Source organism: Oncorhynchus gorbuscha, linkage group LG15 (assembly GCF_021184085.1).
Source record: "Oncorhynchus gorbuscha isolate QuinsamMale2020 ecotype Even-year linkage group LG15, OgorEven_v1.0, whole genome shotgun sequence".
NCBI classification, from domain to species: domain Eukaryota; kingdom Metazoa; phylum Chordata; class Actinopteri; order Salmoniformes; family Salmonidae; genus Oncorhynchus; species Oncorhynchus gorbuscha.
The window spans coordinates 31,613,341-31,631,583 of NC_060187.1; the positions used below are offsets into that span (position 1 = coordinate 31,613,341).

General features: G+C 44.6%; 1 protein-coding gene across 1 annotated transcript in view; it reads right to left on the reverse strand.

Annotated features, from left to right (window-relative positions):
* Nucleotides 1-3,431: 3,431 nt before the first annotated feature.
* Nucleotides 3,432-18,243, reverse strand: part of LOC123997457 (xenotropic and polytropic retrovirus receptor 1 homolog) — an 86,141-nt gene continuing 71,329 nt past the window's right edge. The window contains exons 9-15 of the mRNA XM_046301718.1: nt 17,742-17,921; nt 15,051-15,219; nt 13,678-13,872; nt 4,347-4,513; nt 4,116-4,255; nt 3,777-3,998; nt 3,432-3,635 (exon numbers count right to left, since the gene is read on the reverse strand). Coding sequence (XP_046157674.1) covers nt 3,575-3,635; nt 3,777-3,998; nt 4,116-4,255; nt 4,347-4,513; nt 13,678-13,872; nt 15,051-15,219; nt 17,742-17,921 — 1,134 coding nt within the window. The 3' untranslated portion in view covers nt 3,432-3,574. The remainder of the gene's footprint in view (nt 3,636-3,776; nt 3,999-4,115; nt 4,256-4,346; nt 4,514-13,677; nt 13,873-15,050; nt 15,220-17,741; nt 17,922-18,243) is intronic.

Sequence of the window (18,243 nt, forward strand, 5' to 3'; positions counted from 1 at the left end):
TATCTCAAAGGCACACGACATTGTGTGTATTTCTTGTTGTTGATGGTGCTGTTACACATTTACAACATTTTGTAGCCTATGAACTTTACAATAGAAACAAATATTTTGTGCTGGGACCCCAACTGTCATTTCTCATTAGACGCGTCAACAGTCTAAATAAATAAGAAAAGCTAAGAGAAAGGCAAGACAAGCTCATGCTGATTGATCGACACATCTACACTGTACATCAACTACTGCATTGTGTAAACACAGTTGAGCCCCAGGGTGAAAGAGAGAGGCTGTCACACACAGTGAGTGGGGAGAAAGCAGTGAACAACACACACTTATCCTTCCCTTGAAAAGCCACGAGGTCCACGGATAAGGGGCTTACCCGCTTCAAAGTCACAGCCGATAGATTGTGCTTGAAAATGATATAAGTAAAGCATGCATGTAACAACATGAACAAACAAAAAGAGCGCCAACAATGGATGCCAGTTGGAACAATTTCCATGGGGTTCTTTTTCTTGGCGAAACCAAGTAATAAAAAGTACCAATGTTAATCAAGGAACATATATTAAAGGAAAATCATGAGTTGTGTTGATGAGTGCGTTGCCATAAAAGCATGAGAAACAGACATGTACTGTAGAATGAGTTGATCATTGATAAATCAACTTCACCTTCAACATCATTTTTGGGCACTGAGACTTGAAACTGTGAGCTAACCCAGTCCTAAACAACAGAGTAAATACTGCAGGCCCTACAAACCCAAGGAGGACGGGCCTATTTAATCACGGCTATCTGATCTGAGAACTACTGTTTCACAGCATAGTCTTTCCAGGATTAAAGATCACTTGACACAGCAGGTATACGACTCGCTCACTTGGTCCCTTTTCTAGTCAACAGGCCTGGCAAACCCCACCACCAAAAACCATGACACACGCAGGGTCCCAGGGCCTATGAGACTGTACATGACGCATGCATTCTATATTCAAAAGAGGTGATGCAGTAGCTTTGTTGTAAAGTTCATAGATATTTCAGAGGAAGAATGGCAGATCAGGGTGTGGACTGTTATTTGGATAGTGAAAGTGCTAGCAGACATGACAGATGAGGATCTCCTGTTTAGCCAGGGCATCCCTCCCATGGAAAACCCATCTCAGCAGACGACATCAATATCCTGTGAAGATGCCACATGATCTACTTGGCGATATTACAGTCAGAGGAACCTCAGTGGAAAACCCTGATCACTGTCAGCTGATCTCGCTCCACTGCTTCTGAGAAAGTAGAACAACAGAGAAAATACAAAAGTGCCCCACACAATCAGTAGAAAACACTGCAATCGAAAAATGGTCACAGTGCTGTTTTAGTTGTTGAGCAATAAAAAGAGAGAATGGGATAGTATTCTTAAAAGGGTAGAGACATGCACGAGACTCTCAGACATGTCAGTAGAACAAACAGACTTTTCTTCTCAGGCTAGCTAGATGATTGATGCTACGCCAGTGAACAACATTCATTAAAATAACGCTTTAGCAGAAAAGCAAAGTACAGTTATGAACATGTAGGGCACTTGAACTAAGGCCAATTAGATAATTGACTTGTTTGTTTTTGCAAAACTTTGAAGTTGTAACATGGGCTGGCTAACTGATCTGTGGGAAAAGTTTATATGAGAGGGAGAATGAGCCACCTGAAGTGTTCTTAGTCTTCTACGGAAACAGTAGCTTTTAGAAAACATGGCACAAGTCTAATTCAACATTCCCACCATTGAGAAACACATACATATCATTGCACAGATGCTTGAGCTATTCTCATTCTTCTAAATAATACATGGAGTACATAATAGTGCACATGAACAAATATACAAAGCAACTTTCACAGACTAAAATATGTTTAAATTATATTTTTGTACAAGTTGTTTCTGTTTGTATTAAATGCACTTTTCCTGCAAGTGCCGCCAGGGTTTTACACTGACTTTATTATTACAACTCAATAAACAAAATCAACCCAGTAAAGTGGAGTAGAAAAAGAAGCAACAGGTTGAAACCAGTTGATGTTGTTGATACGCTGTGGTAAATGTTGCGATCCAGAGTCCATGCTCAGGCTTGTTATTATTATTAGTCTTTTTGATAAATATTTCTTCTCCCTGTTCATCCTAATATAATAAATGCATGTAAACAGTCGTTTGTTCTCTAATACATCTCCAAAAATGGCAAAGAACTACAAAAACAAATATACAAACAAAAAAGTATCAACATAAAGTCTGTTAAAAAAATGTAAGTACTCCCAGTAAATCCCAGTGCTTGGTGGGTTTTCTAAATATGTTCCTGTGTGTATCCCTCTTTGTCTGAAGAACTCAAAACTGTGTGTGTGTGTGTGTGTGTGTGTGTGTGTGTGTGTGTGTGTGTGTGTGTGTGTGTGTGTGTGTGTGTGTGTGTGTGTGTGTGTGTGTGTGTGTGTGTGTGTGTGTGTGTGTGTGTGTGTGTGTGTGTGTGTGTGTGTGTGTGTGTAATCCCATCTCATCTATAACAATATCATATACTGAGATTGTGCTTGAATAAATGAATATGTTTGTGTATCACTGAATTATTGTGTGTTTCTTTGTATGTCTATATGTATTAGTGTGTATGTTTGTGTCTGCCTGCGTGTCTATCTGTGTCTGCCTGCGTGTCTACCTGTGTCTGCCTGCGTGTCTATCTGTGTCTGCCTGCGTGTCTATCTGTGTCTGCCTGCGTGTCTATCTGTGTCTGCCTGCGTGTCTATCTGTGTCTGCCTGCGTGTCTATCTGTGTCTGCCTGTGTGTCTACCTGTGTCTGCCTGCATGTCTACCTGTGTCTGCCTGCATGTCTATCTGTGTCTGCCTGCATGTCTACCTGTGTCTGCCTGCGTGTCTACCTGTGTCTGCCTGCGTGTCTACCTGTGTCTGCCTGTATGTCTACCTGTGTCTGCCTGCATGTCTACCTGTGTCTGCCTGCGTGTCTACCTGTGTCTGCCTGCGTGTCTACCTGTGTCTGCCTGTATGTCTACCTGTGTCTGCCTGCATGTCTACCTGTGTCTGCCTGCATGTCTACCTGTGTCTGCCTGCATGTCTACCTGTGTCTGCCTGCATGTCTACCTGTGTCTGCCTGCATGTCTACCTGTGTCTGCCTGCGTGTCTATCTGTGTCTGCCTGCGTGTCTATCTGTCTGCCTGCATGTCTACCTGTGTCTGCCTGCATGTCTACCTGTGTCTGCCTGCGTGTCTACCTGTGTCTGCCTGCGTGTCTACCTGTGTCTGCCTGCATGTCTATCTGTGTCTGCCTGCATGTCTATCTGTGTCTGCCTGCGTGTCTACCTGTGTCTGCCTGCGTGTCTACCTGTGTCTGCCTGCGTGTCTACCTGTGTCTTCCTGTGTATCTATCTGTGTCTGCCTGTGCGTGTGTGTATGTGTGTGTGTGTGTGTGTGTGTGTGTGTGTGTGTGTGTGTGTGTGTGTGTGTATGTGTGTGTGTGTGTGTGTATGTGTGTGTGTGTGTGTGTGTGTGTGTGTGTGTGTGTGTGGTGTGTGTGTGTGAGGCAGCTCTGTGATGGAGTGATCACTGGGGTTGTAGAGCTGGTGCTTTGGGCTCAGCTGAAGGCCTCATCATCCGTGTCCTCAATCAACACCTTGGTGTCCTTCTTGGATGATCTGGATGAGAGAAGGAATAGACACATGGATACTGTCAGACAAACACAAGGCTAACATATACCGATTCCTGTCCATGTGGCCGTAAGTTATGTGTATTTTTGGTGTGTGTGTGTCTGTGCGTGTGTGTGAGGAGGTTCTTACTGAGAGGACAGCAGGGGGCGCCGCAGGGACAGGCTGTAGCTGCGTTTCCAGCTCTTCTTGCCCTGACGGTTCCTGACTCCATCCTCCTGGTCCATCATCTGCTCCAGCAGCGTCTGGTCATCAGCGTTCAGCGGAGCCACCGAGATGTCCCTCACGGCACGGAACTCACCACAGTTATTCAGGTGCTCATTCTCCAGACGGAAGAAGTTCCAGACAAAACGCCTGTGTGTGGATACAGAATGAGGTATAACATAATGAGCAGGGAGAGAAAGAGAGGGGGGGGGGGCAGAGAGACAGAGAGAGAAGTAGTCTGTCCAGCTCTGTAATACTGTAACCCACCTGAACACCTCTAGAGGAGCCAGAACGGTGGCCACAATGTCTCCCACAGAGGGGATGTTGGTCATGGTGGTGAGGGAGATCTGGATGGTCCAGGCAAAACGCAGGATCACGTCCTCTATGATGGCACAGTAGTAGTATGCCTGGGAAATATAATGGCGAAGTCAGGTCAGAGGACGAGTGGGTGTGTGCCGTGCTGTGTGTTCATGCAGGTTATGTGTGTGTGATGCTCACTTTCTGTGGGTAGACAATCTCCTCCCTAAGGAAGGTGTTCTCCCCTGCTCCGCGGTCAAACAGGCCCCAGTCCATCTTCAGGTCCCAGATCAGAGTGTACAGGGAGCTGACGGCTGAGAACACCATCAGCAGGTAGAAGAACATGTCTGCATCGGAATGCTTTTGTTCTGTGAAGCACAGACACAAAGCAATGAGTCCATTCGTCTGTGTAACGGTAGTGAAATCAAATAAATAAATACATTTTGCCCAAATCTGTGTGCATTATACCTTGATAATTAAGAAGAACACATACGTTGCCTGCTTTGAACAGCGGACAGAGACAGCAGCTTGTTCATAAACGTTTGTCTCTGGTCTTCACTATCCCCACCAGAGGGAGAACTTCTACCATAAGTACTACATTTACTGAGACAGGTTACCATGGATGGAACATGTCATGCTAATTCTTAGTATACTATTCGGAGGCTCTTGAAACAACATGTTGATATGTCCTTCAGTTTGGCAATTCACTACTAATAAAAAGTATATTTATTATGTTCTAATTTCATCTTGACGTCATGCCAGTTAGAATGTGTAGTGGTAACCAGCTCGGCAGTAGTGTCATGTTGATTTCCCTGTATCATAGCTGTGTATTTTGACTGGGCCAGACTCCCATGCTGCTCCAGCGACAGCCTGAATGCCTGGGGGATTATTGATGACTGAGGTATTCTAGTCTGATCTGCCTGGGCTCTGGGCTCCCCCCCGCTGTGACAGAACAGTGTGGCCTGACACTGAGAGACTCACACACCAACAGGACACCCAGGCCTAGAAGACACGTCACGCAATGTGACGCAACCACTCTTATGACAACTATTCACACCAGCCTCCTTTACCCAGGTGGAGAGTTCTGACTGAACTGAAAATGACTCTGGTGAATCCCCTGGGTAAGTCTACTGTGCGTCTTAGAATAGTCTGTTGTATTGTTATTTTTCCCCATGAAGGAATATGACCAGTAAGTAACAGCAGGTGTGTGTGTGTGTGTGTTGTGTCTGTATACTTATGTGTGTGCGATGTGTTTGTGTTCATATGTAGTGTATGTGAATGTGTGTGGGTTTTGTGGTGAGTGACAGTCTAGTGTGCTTGAGGGTGTGTGCATAGAGTGTGCATATGTAGTCTTGAGAGTCACTCACCACAGTCAGTACAAAATAAGGTAAATTCAGATTTAATGAACTATTTAGCAGTCTTATGGCTATTTAGCAGTCCTATGGCTTGGTGGTAGAAGCTGTCTCGGAGCCTGTTGGTCCAAGAGACGACCCTACAGTGTGTGCATGCATGGTTGTGTGTGCATGCATGGTTGTGTGTGCATGCATGGTTGTGTGTGCACTGACAGACTGGTTAGATACACAGTCGGACCTGACCACACACAGACTCCAGCAGGGCTGAGACAGGGACAGTGCCATCCGTCATGGTCAATGCCTCCCACACACTGCCACCAGGGCGCCAGGAAAGTAACAGGGTACATTTTTCACAGAGAATTACATTGGTCCCTCTAGCCCTGCTCTCACCCTACAGTGGGTTCTGCATCAGGCTACCTCATCTAGTACCTTGTCCCCGCATTAACCCAGTATTACTAATATTATACATATTTCCTGATGAGGTTTATCCCTCAAACTTAAATGTTTTACGTCTCCCTTAAAAAAGTATTTTTGATATGTTCACAGCAGGCAATTGGGGTTACATACATTATACATTACATACTCATGTGTAAATCCAGAATGAAGGAAAACTGGAGCATCCTAACACCACCAAACTACTGCATCAACAAACAATTACAGATACAGATAGATTGTACAGGTGCCTCAAAGCTGGGAAATGACAAAGAGAAAACAGATTTTTATAAATGTTTGTCATTTATAATAATAAAAACCTGGAAATATCACATTTACATAAGTATTCAGACCCTTCACTCAGTACTTTGTTGAATCACATTTGGCAGCGATTACAGACTCAAGTCTTATTGGTTATGACGCTACAAGCTTGGCACACCTGTACTTAGGGAGTTTCTCCCATTCTTCTGTGCAGATCCTCTCAAGCTCTGTCAGGTTGGATGGGGAGCGTCGCTGCACAGCTATTTTCAGGTCTCCAGAGATGTTTGATCGGGTTCTGTCTGGGCCACTCAAGGACATTCAGAGACTTGTCCGGGAGCCACTCCTGCTTTGTCTTGGCTGTGTGCTTAGGGTCATTGTCCTGTAGGAAGGTGAACCTTCACCCCTGAACATTCTGAATGTTCTGGAGCAGGTTTTCATTAAGGATCTCCCTGTACTTTGCTCCGTTCATCTTTCCCTCCACCCTGACTAGTGTCCCAGTCCCTGTCGCTGAAAAACATCCACACAGCATGATGCTGCCACCACGATGCTTCACCGTAGGGATGGTGCCAGGTTTCCTCCAGACGTGACGCTTGGCATTCAGGCCAAATAGTTGGTTTCATCAGACCATTGGTTTCATCAGACCAGAGAATCTTGTTTCTCATGGTCTGAGAGTTCTTTAGGGGGCTTTTGGCAAACTCCAAGCGGGCTGTTATGTGCCTTTTACTGACGAGTGGCTTCCGTCTGGCCACTCTACCATAAAGGCCTGGTTAGTGGAGTGCTGCAGAGATGGTTGTCCTTCTGGAAGCTTCTTCTATCACCACAGAGGAACTCTTGAGCTTTGCCAGAGTGACCATCGGGTTCTTGGTCACCTCTCTGACCAATGCCCTTCTCCCCCAATTGCTCTGTTTGGCTTGGCGGCCAGCCCTAGGAAGAGTCTTGGTATTTCCAAACTTCTTCCATTTATGAATGATGGAGGCCACTGTGTTCTTGGGGACCTTCAATGCTGCAGAAATGTTTTGGTATCCTCGACACAATCCATGGCACGGTTTTTGCTCGGACATGCACTGTCAACTGTGGGACCCTATATAGACAGGTGTGTGCCTTTCCAAATCATGTCCGATCAATTGAATGTACCACAGGTGGACTCCAATCAAGTTGTAGAAACATGATCAACGGAAACAGGATGGACCTGACCTCATAGAAAAGGGTCTGAATACTTAATAAGGCATTAAGTATAAGTATTCAGTTAATTCTTATGAAAATAAGGCATTTCTGTTTTTGTTTTTTAGTAATTACTATCTTGTCTCATCGCTACAACTCCCATACGGCTGGGGAGAGACGAAGGTCGAAAGCCACGCGTCCTCCGAAACACAACCCAACCAAGCCGCACTGCTTCTTATCACAGCGTGCATCCAACCCGGAAGCCAGCCATGTGTCAGAGGAAACACCATGCACCTGGCGACCTTGGCTAGTGCGCACTGCGCCCGGCCCACCACAAGAGTCGCTGGTGCGCGATGAGACAAGGATATCCCTACCAGCCAAACCCTCCCTAACCCGGACGACACTAGGACAATTGTGCGTCGCCCCACGGACCTCCCGGTCGCAGCCGGCTGCTACAGAGCGTGGGCGCGAACCCAGTCTCTCTGGTGGCACAGCTAGCCCTGCGATGCAGTGCCCTAGACCACTGCGCCACCCGGGAGGCGTGCAAACATTTCTTAAAAACTGTTTTCGCTTTGTCATTATGGGGCATTGTGTGTAGATTGATGATATATATATATATATATATATATATATATATATATATATTCCAGTCCGTAACATTGCGCGTACTGAAATGGATTGAAAAAATATCTGGATCATGTTTGCATTGTTTATTTAAATGGTATTATTGCTAGGTATTACTGCACTGTTGTAGCTAGAAACACAAGCATTTAGTTGCACCTGCGATAACATCTGCTGTGTATGCGACCAATACAATTTCACTTGATTTGATATGATAGATCTGAAATCATTTTTTAAAAAATATGATCACATAAGATACCACTCGTCCATCACTAAGCTGGTTCTGGTTGGCCTCAAGGGCTCTGTAGGACTGATGTCTAGTGTGGGTGGCTAGTCATTGATCTGGAGCTAAATAGAGGACAACGGCGGTCACTTGCTTCTGTCATGCTCACTAAATGTTTGTGTTTAGCAGGGGCCTAAGCGGTTAAAAGACATTTAAGAGTGAGATGTTGCCATGACAGGCTCAGGACAGGCCTCCCATTGAAGGTTATAATAAGCACCTGGGAACCCGGGAAAAGCAATCATCTGTCTCTGGGTTGTTATCTGCTGCGGTGCTGCCTGCCTGGGCTGTCTTGTACTGCTGTTCAGGTGATAAAGAATCTATTACCTGCCTGCCCCATCACTTTCACCACCCCCTCTCCTCACAGAGCCTATCCAATCAGACACTGAGACCTAGCAAGACAAACAAAGGTTATTGACTCAGGGAAAGTGGCCTCGTGTTGAATTCACACGGCTGATTGGTAGTGAGATAGTGAGTCTGTGTAGTGATATTAGTACCTGCCTGGGTGGAGTATAATTTCTATGGATATGGATTTACATTACAGATACCGGTAGTTATATCTCAACTCCACCTACAACTGAATATGATGCTGGGTCATAATAGGCAGCATGTCTCAGAGAGATAGTGTTGTTGTAACAGGGTTGAGGCAGAGTTCAGTGGGTATCATGACCCTGTTAGTTGGTTTGGGGAGTGTTAGAACATTGAGCTCTTTCCTATGCAGTGGTTCTGGCAGCTCCGTGTGTCCATAGACAACAACATCCTACTCAGTCAGCAAGCCATAGCCTGGCCCTGGGTCTCATCTCTATTCCAGCAGCATCCACCAGAGATGTGTTTCGCCGCAGGAAGGTTATTACAACTCACTCTCCTCGAGCAAGTCCATCCTCTTCCCCTCTTCCACTGCTGCCCTCCCTCCCTCCCTCCTTCCCTGCCTCCCTGCCTCCCTCCCTCCCTGCCTCCCTCCCTCCCTGCCTCCCTCCCTCCCTGCTCTCTGCTCTCCTTTCTCCTCTTATATCTGATGATCAGTTCAACTTTTTCTTTCATCTTCATTGTCGTTTTACTCTCACCTACACGGCCGGCCTATTAGTCCTCTTTAGCGTTAACACTTTTTTAATATTAATATATTTTTAGTCTTAGGAACATTTTCCCTCTGTCTCTCACCTAGTCCATGTCTTCTACCTGATCCATTGTCCCACCCACACTCTATCGGCCAATCATTGTCTTTCCCACCCGACCAATTCTGCTATTTTGTGTTTTTTTTGCGCTGATCTTAATGAAATGTTGTTGTACATAATGTTTCCACCATTGTTTCCTATGGCTGTTAAGAGTATCTGGACATCAGAACAGAGATTAATAACCTGGATTTGGATGAAGATTTCTACTTCGAAGAATCAAAAAAGTAAAAGGTCATAAGTAAATCAGAACATGCTAATCCAGAAGCGGCACTCCTAGTGGCCTGTCATTTGGATGCAGGAAAACTGAAATCTATTTGACCTCATTTCTTGTCACATGTGCAACAAGAGGCAAAACATCTCTAGATCACCTTCACTCCACACACAGAAACGCATACAAAGCTCTCCCTCGCACTCCATTTGGCAAATCTGACCATAACTATATCCTCCTGATTCCTGCTTACAAGCAAAAACTCAAACAGGAAGTACCAGTGACACGCTCAATACGGAAGTGGTCCGATGAAGTGGATGCTAAACTACAGGATTGTTTCGCTAAAGCAGACTGGAATATGTTCCGGGATTCATCCGATGGCATTGAGGAGTTCACCACATCAGTCACTGGCTTCATTAATAAGTGCATCGACGACGTCGTCCCCAGAGTGACCGTACGTACATATTCCAACCATTAAACAGGCAAAGCATCAATATAGGTCTTAGATTGATTCCTACTACACCAGCTCCGACACTCGTCGGATGAGGCAGAGCTTACAAATGATTATTAAAGTGAAACCCAGCCACGACCTGCCCAGTGACGCGAGCCTACCAGACGAGCTAAATGCCTTCTATGCTCTCTTCGAGGCAACCAACACTGAACCATGCATGAAAGCATCAGCTAAGTATCTATCATGGTCCACACACACCAACCCTCCCTCTCAGGAGGCTGAAAAGATTTGGCACGGGCCCTCAGACCCTAAAAGAGTTCTACAGCTGCACCATTGAGAGCATCTTGACTGTCTGTATCACCGCTGTGTATGGCAACTGCTTGGCATCCGACCGCAAGGTGCTACAGAAGGTAGTGCGTACAGTACATCACTGGGGCCACTCCCAACCATCCAGGACCTATGCCAGGTGGTGTCAGAGGAAGGACACAAACATTGTCAAAGACTCCAGCCACCCAAGTCATAGTTCTCTCTGCTACTGCCCGGCAAGCGGTACCGACGCATCAAGTCTACTCTGGAACCAACAGGATCCTGAACAGCTTCTACCCAGTTGTAAATGAGAACTTGTTTTGAACTAGCCTACCTGGTTAAATAAAGGTGAAATAAATAAAAATACCCTCAAGCCATAACACAGCTAAATAGTCAGTGAAATAGTTAAGCAAATAGCTGTCCGGACTATCTGCATTGACCTTTATTGACTTATCACATACGCTGCTGCTACTGTTTATTATCTGTCACTTTAGTCCTAGTTATATGTACATATCTACCTCAATTACCTCGTACCCCTGCACAGGGACTTGAATCTGGTATCCTGTGTATGTAGCCAAGTTATCTTTACTCATTGTGGATTTATTATTACTTTTATTATTACTTGCTCTACTTTTACTATTATTTCTCTATTTTTTTTCTCTGCATTGTTGGGAAGGGCCTGTAAGTAAGCATTTCACTGTTAGTCTACACCTTTTGTTTACGAAGCAAGTGTCGAATAAAATGCTATTTTATTTTAATTAAGCTACTACTGTACAAGAGCTGATGCCATATTGATCCTGAATAAAGTATTTCGTCATACTGTCAGGCTCAATATCCTGTGGTACTTTGGACTCTAAAGTCAGGAAATCCCTTGGTCCTTTTTCTACATTTCCAGGAACAACAGCTGGGACAACATACACAGCATCAGTCTTTGATTTAATTATAGATGATTTCTACTGTAATCGTCTATTCACAGGACTGCCAAAACTGGATCTGCACAACTTCAGTCTTTAACCTGCATTCAAATGAATCCAACTCCTTTACTATATCGTAGGAGGGTACATACTAAAACCTAGTAGGAGGGTACATACTAAAACCTAGTAGGAGGGTACATACTAAAACCTAGTAGGAGGGTACATACTAAAACCTAGTAGGAGGGTACATACTAAAACCTAGTAGGAGGGTACATACTAAAACCTAGTAGGAGGGTACATACTAAAACCTAGTAGGAGGGTACATACTAAAACCTAGTAGGAGGGTACATACTAAAACCTAGTAGGAGGGTACATACTAAAACCTAGTAGGAGGGTACATACTAAAACCTAGTAGGAGGGTACATACTAAAACCTAGTAGGAGGGTACATACTAAAACCTAGTAGGAGGGTACATACTAAAACTTAGTAGGAGGGTACATACTAAAACCTAGTAGGAGGGTACATACTAAAACCTAGTAGGAGGGTACATACTAAAACCTAGTAGGAGGGTACATACTAAAACCTAGTAGGAGGGTACATACTAAAACCCTCTGCATTGAGTCCCTTTTGCATTATCATACATTTATTGTAATGTGAATATAGCACAATTCTCCGTGGTATTGGTGTAATACTGGAATCAATGGGGTCATGAGGCAGCATCAGAGCACTACTTTGTGGATGTATAATGAAGGTGATATATCCATACACAATCTGGGAGCCCTGCCAACGTTTCTGATGCTGATTTACTACCGCTGTGCCCGGCATGAACATGATTCAATACTGAGCGATGATCATCATGTGTGCTGTGCGGCGCTCTGTTCTTCGTATGAAACAGATGCTCTGTAATCTAGGTGCTAGGCTCCGGTCCACTGGGTCCAGGCCTCATTTATCCATCCCATCTACTGTATGTCACAACAGAACTGTCAAACTCTGTGACCAAGATGCACCTCACCTCCACATTCACATCTGGCTAGACTTCAGTTGATTGGCCCATACAGCAGACATACCAACATATACTGTATACTGTGACTCAGACTGAGTCTAGCAACAATAAAGAGCAATGGACTGGACAATTTGATAAGTATTTTCATATTTTTAATAGTCTAACCCATATGCATCTCTTTTAGATTCGAATGACTATGAAGAACATACTTCAAATATGTATGGAAACCCTGTGCATACACGTTTTGTAAATTCTCAATTTGGTAGCCATGCCAACGCAGTTGAAAGACTGCGGGTTAAGTGGGTATGGTCGTCTGGATATTCCCTCTATCCCTTCTCACTTAACGCCCCCCGACTCTACCTCTCTGTTAAAAAGGGGGGGGGGATGAAACATGTCTTCACACAGCATATGAAATGAAGAGGGCTCATTAGTCCAGGGTCCACAGGGCTGAAGACTAGAGCAATGGACCGACTGACTGGAAGAGGAAAAAGCCTTAATGGATTCATTTCCTAAGAACCTAAAACCTCCTCACTGCCTCCAAACTGACAGCCAAATGGAGTCAGGTTACAGAAGAAACACAAACATTGATTTAAATATATAAAGTATGTATGTATAAAGAAAAATGAAGCAAAAATCATGCTGTGCAGTAACATTTAACAATTTCAAAGGTTGAGCGGAAGTTTAAAAGCTGGCATTTGCACAAATAAATATATAACTGTCGATGGACGAGCATATAAATAATGAAATGGCAAAAACCGCTTAACAAACTGCTTTGAAATTATCCACTTGGACAAACATCAATGCAGCCAAGATATGAGATTGCACAAAGGCAGAATATTGAAGGGATGCTGTTGTGATAACACCTCTGAATCAGATTAATCAGCGGCTGATTGTGGAGCTGGAGAATGACAAGCCTGCCTGCCTTCTTATGTCCTAGTTGTTTAATCAGCGGCTGATTGTGGAGCTGGAGAATGACAAGCCTGCCTGCCTTCTTATTCTCTCTCTCTCTCTCTCTCTCTCTCTCTCTCTCTCTCTCTCTCTCTCTCTCTCTCTCTCTCTCTCTCTCTCTCTCTCTCTCTCTCTCTCTCTCTCTCTCTCTCTCTCTCTCTCTCTCTCTCTCTCTCTCTCTCTCTCTCTCTCTCTCCCCCTCTCTCTCTCTCTCTCTCTCTCCCCTCTCTCTCTCTCTCCTCTCTCTCCCTCTCTCCCTCTCTCTCCCTCTCTCTCCCTTTCTCCCTCTCTCCTAGTCTATGCTGTGCTTTAGTACTTTTTCATTTCCATTATTATGAGGCATTGACAAACAGAGAGGAAATCCAGCCATTTGCACTCAAGGTCAGCTCCAACTGGCTCAAAAAGCTAGGTGTGTCTCCTTACCTTTGTGGGTGCTGTAGAGTGCAGCGAAGGTGACCACAAAGAAGGTGGTGGAGTATTTGCCAGCGTTGACCAGGTGAGGGAAAGCTCGCTTGGTGTCTCGGTACCGACGGAGGCACTGCACAAATCGGAACCAAGCAGGCAGACACTGGATGATGGCACGTAGACCGTAGGAGTAACTGTGGCAAGTGTAATCACCTAGTGGGAATGGGGGAGAAAATTACACTTTAACAACCAAAACATTCAAACATTTATCAAACACAGCCATATTTTCATTATGTATATGGTTTTGGTATCAACCATTCTTATAGCTTGACCTTTTGAACTGTTCTGTTAGAATGGAATGGGTTTGTTGGACTCACTGAGAGACAGCTCAAGGTCATTTGTGGACTAGCTAGCTGTAGTCCCAGTGCTTTGACTCATTGCCATACACCCACATTGTCCCCTCCCCTCTCTCCTTCTCCCACACACACAGAATAATAATAATCACAATCATAATAATAATAATTTAGCGGGTGTTTATATTTGTCCTGTTACAAAGTGTTTAACTCCCCCTGAGACACCTGCAGGGAGTGGGGTCACGGCCAGGGTCACCATTGTACACACACAGCAGCAGCACTCTCTACATCACTGGGGCCGAGCTTCCTGCCATCCAAGACCTCTATAACAGGCGGTGTCAGAGGAAGGCCCTAAAAATGGTCAAAGTCTCCAGCCACATACGCTGCTGCTACTGTTTACTATCTGTCACTTTAGTCCTCGTTATATGTACATATCTACCTCAATTACCTCGTACCCCTGCACATCCACTCTGTACTGGTACCCTGTTTATGTATCATTACTAACTTTTATTTTTACATGTTTATTTCTCTATTTCCTTTCTCTCTGCATTGTTGGGGCCCATAAGCATTTCACTGTTAGTCTACACCTGTTGTTTACGAAGCTTGTGACAAATACATTTTGATTTGACTCTCTGAGTGGACAGCTAATCAACATGAGAGTCACACTGCTGGACACAAACATTTCCATTCAATTACCTCGCTGCTGATTTTTCAGGCCACAGCAGAGGGCTGCAAATTACTGAGGAGAACCATTTTCCAGACAAACAGACACAGTCAGACTTGCAGACAGAGACAGGCAGACAGGCAGACAGACAAGACAGATGACACTGAATATTGACTGGAGTCAGAGAGAGCTAAACCATTCCACCTTAGTACATGTCTCCTAAACAAAACTGTTATAGATGAGTTTGAACAGAGCTGCTGAACCAGCATGATATATCGGTTTGGGTTACATACATTCAGCTGTTCCTTCACTGCATACCTGACATGACAGTTTCTTACAGAGCAACGGTAGGTACTCATTGTGGTCTAACTCACTGTTGAACATGGGCAGGAGGCCTTTGCGGTCGGTCCATTTGAGCTCAAAGCTGTAGAAGCAGATGAGATACTCCAGGTCCATCAGTACAATCACCAGAGAGTTGAGCTGGTCGGCCAGCCAGAAGTCTGCAAACTCCACGCGATGGAACGGCGCCGTGAACACACGGAACTGGGAGACAGACAGACAGAGTTAGTAGTCCCATACAAGACACAGGAGATCTGATTAAATACATATGCTTCCACTGAAGGGGTGCAATGTGTGTTGGAATAGTCTGAGGTTAAGATAAAAAAAAAAAAAAAAAATGCCATTTAGCAGACGCTTTTATCCAAAGCGACTTACAGTCATGTGTGCATACATTCTACGTATGGGTGGTCCCGGGGATCGAACCCACTACCCTGGCGTTACAAGCGCCATGCTCTACCAACTGAGCTACAGAAGCACATTGACAGCTCTTCTGTCTACAGTACACCTCTGCATACTAATGCCACTAGAACTCCCATGCTTGTCTCACAATAAGCCATTTAAGACATTACAAATAACCAAAGAGAAGGGACACACATGTAAAGACCTGGGCTACAACCATGTATAAGATACTTGAACACTGAGGAAGCTCATTGTCATTCAGCAAATGAGGCTGTAATGTACAGGGTATTATAAACTGGGTGGATCGATCCCTGAATCCAAATTGGCTCACAGCCGTGGTATATCAGACCGTATACCACGGGTATGACAAAAAAAATATTTTTACTGCTATAATTATGTTGGTAACCAGTTTATAACATCAATAAGGCACCTTAGGGGTTTGTGGTGTATTGCCAATATACCACGTTAAGGACTGTATCCAGGCACTCCGTGTTGTGTTGTGCATATGAACAGCCCTTAGCCGTGGTATATTGGCTATATACCGCACCCCCTCGGGCCTTTTTGCTTAATTAGAGTATTGGAAGACGAGAGGGCAGAGCAGAACAGGAAGCTACTCTCCAAATGAGCTGGGACATGTTGAGGTCCTGAGCCCTGCAACAGTCAGCAGTCCTAGTATCTCCCTACAGTAAATGGACTGCTGGATACCTATGGAAAGCCTGATGAGGCTCGAGCTGGATTGTGTCAACCTGTCACTCATTTAACAGAGCTATTGCCACACCAGCAATAGTTTGCCCCTCACTGAGAGGTACTGCTTAGGTAGGTATATATGGGCTCACATTCTGTGAATGGCTGGTGAAGTAATAGACCATATTTTTTTCCATTTCTATTTTATTACACCTTTATTTAACCAGGTAGGCCAGTAGAGGACAACTTCTCATTTACAACTGCGACCTGGCCAAGATAAAGCAAAGCAAAACAATGGGACAAAAACAACAACACAGAGTTACACATAGACAAACGTACAGTCAATAACACAACACAAAAGAAAAATAAAGAAAAATCTATGTACAGTGTGTGCAAATGTAGAAGAGTAGGGAGGTAGGTGATAAATAGGCCCTAGAGGTGAAAATAATTACAATTTAGCATTAATACTGGAGTGATAGATGTGCAGATGATGATGTGCAAGTAGATATAATGGGGTGCAAAAGAGCAAGAGGGTAAGTAATAATATGGGGATGAAGTAGTTGGTAGTGCTATTTACAGATTGCTTTCTACAGATACAGTGATCGGTAAGCTTCTCAGACAGCTGATGTTTGAAGATAGAGAGGGATAAGATAAGACTTGATTTGCAGACAAATTATATTTTTGCTGACAGTAGTCAATCCGACACTCCACACATGCACAGACACGACGGTCTGGGACCAGCACAGGATCAACTGCATGGCCATGCCCCTGGAGAAGTCTGATTTAATATAGCCTAATATGATTGGGTTTACTAGTGCTTTGGGTATGGTTTCTGTTGGGACTGGATCATGTTATCACGGGTCTGCGAATGAGACTGTGGGTGAATGGGAATAATACTCTCCCCCTCTTGCCTCCAGGGTGCTACACAGCCTCACTACGCAGCCTGACCGAGTCCCAGATTGTTTCAGTTGCAAATGTCAAACAGTATTGATTCATCCTGTTATGTATGCGAGTTAATGAAAGATTTCTACCTGGCAATATATGCCGTTATTGATCTCCACACCATCTCCATACACATAAATTATAGACATTGAGAAGATAAACCTTCCTCAAAATGTATTCATTGTGTAAACAAACACACCAGGCAATCTGTCTCGATTTGTTCTCTCATTATGGGTTTGTCCTCAGGTTAGTTCCTGTGTTCAGTGTGGGTGTGTGGCTCTCTAGGATGCTGCACAGGCCCCAATGGAGCCCAATCAAAGCTGGAGAGGGCTGTGGAATGGCTCAGAGGGCTGGGAAACTAAGGGATGGGGAGGATTGGAGGAGCAGCATACTGATGGATCCATCCCTGTAATGATTGCACAGTCACAGCCGCCACATCCCCAGGGACCCGCCTGCATTCTATTATCCCTCACCCCTCTGGCCTCTGTCTCACACACACACTGAATCCTCCTACCTCCCATCCCCCCAGCCAGCAAACATCAGACAAGTCAAAGACAAGCTGAATACAACAAAACACAATACAGTAGGAGAAAGATATCAAATACAGTGTTGTACAAACAAACACCAGTTGAGTCGGGTTTCATTGTACTGATATCATTGCATCATTATAATACAGTAGTCCCAGTGGAGAAGGAGCTCACCAGCAGTTTGAGCAGCCAGAAGCGGGACTTGTAGTAGCCAGTCTTGAAGGGGTTGATGAGGAAGAGGAGCATGAAGCCGTAGAGGATGAGGGGGTTGACCTGCATGGGCAGCATGGTGTACTCAGAGTACAGACAGGACAGGATGCTCATACACCACAGCACCCCCAGGAACCCTGCAATCTAGGGAAGAATTCAATAGATAAAACAATCAAACACGCAATAGATTTTTTATTCAACTACCTTTATAACACTTTATATAATTTGTCCTTGGCAATATGATCAGAAAAAAAACATAGTGCATGTCTTCAGATTAGTATTATTGTTGAAATGTTTAATTTCCCTTATTCAGCACATTCTCCCTCTGGTGGTCACACTCGATCATTCTCTCTCTGTGGTGGTCACACTAGATCATTCTCTCTCTCTGGTGGTCACACTAGATCATTCTCTCTCTGTGGTGGTCACACTAGATCATTCTCTGTCTCTGGTGGTCACACTAGATCAT